The following is a 4,674-nucleotide window of genomic DNA, read 5'->3' as shown; positions in this document are numbered from 1 at the left end:
TCTCACGAGTCGGACACGATGGGCGCGTTCCAGCGCATACGCGGGATGAGTCAATGATAAAAATCGAACTTTACTCTGTCGTGCACGGAAGGATACGGGAGGACGGTGTTGCGTCGTAGAAGGGTCGTGCGCGACGTTTCTACGACGCAATGTGTGCATGCGTATATGTACATAACAAAGGGGGATAGCGTAAGCGGCGCGGGACGCACGCATCGGCGCCGGCGACCGTCTGGCGACGCATCCGCGCAATCTTGTTTACAAAGATTGGGGCGGCGTGCGCTGCGAGTTCGGACATGTACGACGCCGGTGGGCTCGGGCGCTCGGCTTCCGTAGTCCCCGCACCCTTTGTTTTCCCCGATGTCTGCGAGCCGCTGATCGAGGATCGATAGGCGGACCTAAGGGCCCACCAATAAGATTTTGGGAAAACTTCCTGAAGTCTTGGCGGGGGATCGCAGTACATATAGTCGAGCGCGATAGTCCAGCATACAGTATAGTACAGAAGACAGAACAGTAAGAATCGAGCAGTCAGACAGTATACTTGTGACGAACCGAACGATCTCCCGTGTGCAAGAGTTTCGACCGTGATCTACTCGCTGAGGGTCGCATCGTAGCATCCGTGAAGGTGACTCAGGGCAACAGCCCCAAGGCGTCGTCACCGTACACACGATCAGTCCGCGACTCAGGGCAACAGCCCCTAGGCGTCGTCGCTGAACCAAATAACTATCGTCATAAACGATAGACAAAACAATAAGTGCGTACACACGATCAGTCCGCGACTCAGGGCAACAGCCCCTAGGCGTCGTCGCGGACATCTCTATCGCGAGTGCGAGACACAAAGACTTGTGGCATATTCTGAAGACCGGACCAATAAACAATATATTCACAACCCAACATCACTTGTTATTGTTGTTACGCGAAAAGACAGCGCGAACACGAAACTGTTCGTGTTGAAACTGAACATTTTGGTGCCTCCTGTGAGGTGTGTGCCTCAATCCACGCAAGAAACGGGATCCAGCCTGAGAGCCGCCTCACATCTACTAAGAGCGGGTCCTCCAAGTCAGCCGAAGGAGGAACGCGTGCAATCGTACTCGACAGGCGTAAGAGTAAGTCATTCTTCCACACCATTTACATTCCGTCGCATGCCGAGATGGCGGACCAAATCAAACTCCTCGTTCAGAAACAAGCTTCCCTGAAATCCCAAATAACCAATTTAGCCAATATCGTCGAAGGGGGGAAAATTGATAACGCGACGTTAAGGTGGCGAAACGAGCGTTTAACGCAATTATATCGGACCTTCGAAGGGTGTAACGATGAACTCGCGGTATTAGATCCTAACGCGAATCATCGGGTCGAGTTCGAGGGTATCCAGGAGCGATTTTATGCATTGGCGGGAAAAATCGAGAGTATTTTACGTCCGGGAAATGCGCCGTCGGGAGATACGTCCGAACCGAGCACCAGCGTATCAAACGAAGAAGTGCGGCGCGGTGACATCGTACCGCCGGTCGAGAAACGGCGGATTAAATTGCCCGAAACGCCGTTACCAAAGTTTGATGGTAGATTCGAGGGATGGTTATCATTCAAAAACGCGTTTTACAGTATGATAGGCTCGCGAACGGACCTTGCGGAAATAGACAAATTGCATTACCTTAGATCGGCGTTAACTGGCGAAGCCGCGAACAAGATTAGGATCTTCGAAATTGACGGAATTAATTATGCCAAGGCCTGGAGCTTATTAGAACGGTCATATGAGGTCAAGAGGATCTTGATATCGCGGCATCTCTCTCTGCTATTAAATTTGCCCGCGCTAGACAAAGAAACAGCGAACGGTTTGTCCAGACTCGCGGACGACGCACAGCAACACGTTGCATCGCTAAACTCTTTGGGAATTTCGGTCGGACACGAGATGATCGTGCATTTGCTAGAGACCAAGCTACCAAGGATAACGTTGGAAAAATGGGAGGCGACTCTCGAAAGAGACGAGTTTCCGGAACTCGACCAGATGTACGAGTTCTTATATAAAACCGCGGTTTGCGTCTCGAAGCGCGAGAGAGCGAAGGTAACCGACATGGAGGGAAGCAGGGGAGAACCCTCGAGCAAAAGAAGACGAAGTCATCCCTCGAATCAAGCGTTTGTCGTGAGCGCGGCGCGTAATTGCATAGCATGCAAAACGAAACGGCATCCCTTGTATTTATGCGACAAGTTCAAACAGCTACCTATACCCAAACGTATCGAAACGGTGAGAAACGCGAAGGTTTGTTACAACTGCTTCCGCTCACATAGAGACAGCCCCTGCAAATTTTCGAACTGTACAATTTGCCAAAAGAAGCATAACACTCTTCTGCATTTAGACCAATACCCGGTGACGAATCGAACTTCCACTTCTAAGGCCGTAGATACACAGGCCGCATGAATAGCCGAGTCGATTAATACCGCGAAGATAAGGCATGCTATGGTGTCGTACACGCCCGCACCACAATTACTAGCGAGTGCCGTGGTATATGTCCGGGATCGCGGGCGTAATCCGATAAAATTCCGCGCCTTATTAGATACTTGTGCCACAGCAAATTTTATTTTTGGAATCTATTCTAAAGCGATTGAACATTCATGTAAGCAAAGGCGCGTTGTCAGTTGGTATGATCAATGACGTAAATACGGAGTCGAGAGGCATAGTACGGATCACTATGCAATCCACGCGCGATAATTGTCGCAGGGATCTCACGTGTCTGGTGATTCCGGCCATCGCCGATTTAATTCACTCAGAAGTCTTTCCGAGAGACACGATCAAATTACCCTCAAACGTTAGATTGGCGGCTCCGAAATTCCACCTGCCACGCGCGGTTGATTTGCTGATTGGCTCAGGGCTCACCTTATCTCTGTTCTCCGTCGGTCAGATCAACTTGTCGCGTGAAGATCACGATCTGTATTTGCAGAAAACACGACTCGGATGGGAGGTGGTAGGTGGTGTACCGTCGCAAGTTCCTTCAAACCCTACGCGTCACATGACGAATCTCGAGAATCAGTTAAACAAATTTTGGGCAATTGAAGAAGTCAGGGAAATTAAGAGGAAATCAGACGAACAAATCAATTGCGAAGCGCACTTCGAAGGGACGGTGTCTCGCGACGCCGTCGGGCGTTACAAGGTTCGCTTACCGTTTCGCAAATCAAACACGCGACTAGGGGAATCGCGTTCCATCGCGCTTAAACGTCTATTGTCGCCGGAGCGTAGATTCAATTCAAACACAGCGTTAAGAAACGAGTAACACGACTAAGGTTCGAGTGGTGTTCGACGCGTCGGCGAAGACGAATAACGGAATGTCCTTGAACGACGCGTTAATGGTAGGACCTACAATTCAAGACACGTTGTTCTCGCATTTTAATTCGATTCCGCACATATAATTATGTCATCACGACAGACATCGAAAAGGTGTATCGCCAGGTGTTATTGCACGAAGATGATCGCCGTTATCAGAGATTCCTCCGGCGCGTGGATGGTAGAGTTAAAACGTTTCAGCTTAACACGCTTACATGCGGTGTTTCGCCTTCTTCCTTCCTCGCGATTCGAGTTTTACAGAAACTTGCGGAGGACGAACGTCATACGTATCCTCGAGCGGCCGAGATTCTTACCACACATCTTTATGTAGATAATTTGTTATCCGGCGCTGATACGATTGTAGAGGCGCGCGCCGTCCGTAACGAAATAATCGCGTTACTGAAACGGGTGGTTTCTCCAGAAGGCAACGGGCATCCAACGACGAGCGCGTTATTAACGATTTAGCCTCCAATGCGTTGCGTACCAATCTCGTGTTAAACGTGGATCATTCCGTAAGGACGTTAGGTATAACACGGAATACGCGAGACGATCAAATGCGTTATGCGGTGCGTCCGATCGAAATTACTCAAAGATTGACAAAACGAAACATATTATCGGAAATCGCAAAGATTTGACCCAATTGGATCACTCGGTCCGATTATTCTATACGCTAAAAGGCTGATGCAAGACATATGGCTATTCCGGTTTACAATGGGACGAATCTGTCCCACAAGACATATATACGGAGTGGAAGGAATTTGTTCGACAATTAGAATCAATAAATCGCTTTACTTTGAACGTAAATTGCTAATAAATGACTATCGCGACGTTCAAATACACGGGTTCTGTGATGCCAGTAGTGTCGGCTACGGTGCATGCTTGTATGTTCGATCTAACAGGAAAAATGAGACTGCGATTGTCAGATTGGCATGCGCCAATCCAGAGTTGCACCGTTAAAGCCTATTACTATTCCGCGTTTAGAACTCTGTGGTGCAGTAGTATCGGCACAATTATATCGGGAAGCGAGCGCTATATTAAACGTTACGCCTAACCGAGTCATTTCTTTGGTGCGATTCGACCATCGTTTTGCATTGAATGAAAACGCCGCCTCACCTCCTTAAGACGTTCGTAGCAAACCGAGTCACAGAAATTCGGAATATCACTGGTTTCAACGTGTAGCGGCACGTACAGTCGGAAGACAATCCGGCGGACGCGTTATCAAGAGGTCAGTTGCCTCATACCTTTTTACGAAACAAAATGTGGCTTACGGCGCCCTCGTGGTTAGTCGAGGACGAGAGCGAGTGGCCCAATGAGATCATGCAAACAGACATCGAGATAACGGAATTAAAGAAAAACGCCTGTTG

The 4,674-nt window shown here is 49.0% G+C and overlaps 2 protein-coding genes across 2 annotated transcripts; both read left to right on the top strand.

The window, feature by feature from the left end:
- The first annotated feature begins 1,147 nt into the window (after positions 1–1,147).
- LOC105570829 lies at positions 1,148–2,410 on the top strand. Its single transcript, XM_012028279.1, has one exon. It carries the CDS (start codon positions 1,148–1,150, stop codon positions 2,408–2,410), a length of 1,263 nt encoding a protein of 420 aa, XP_011883669.1.
- A 223-nt stretch (positions 2,411–2,633) lies between these two features.
- On the top strand, positions 2,634–3,260 carry LOC105570827. Its single transcript, XM_012028278.1, has one exon. The coding sequence runs from the start codon at positions 2,634–2,636 to the stop codon at positions 3,258–3,260; it is 627 nt and encodes a 208-aa protein (XP_011883668.1).
- The last annotated feature ends 1,414 nt before the right edge of the window (positions 3,261–4,674 follow it).

The sequence above is a fragment of the Vollenhovia emeryi genome, unplaced genomic scaffold (genome assembly GCF_000949405.1).
Source record: "Vollenhovia emeryi isolate VEMERY1.0 unplaced genomic scaffold, V.emery_V1.0 DF941754.1, whole genome shotgun sequence".
NCBI lineage: Eukaryota > Metazoa > Arthropoda > Insecta > Hymenoptera > Formicidae > Vollenhovia > Vollenhovia emeryi.
This window is presented reverse-complemented; position numbering and strand designations above follow the sequence as displayed.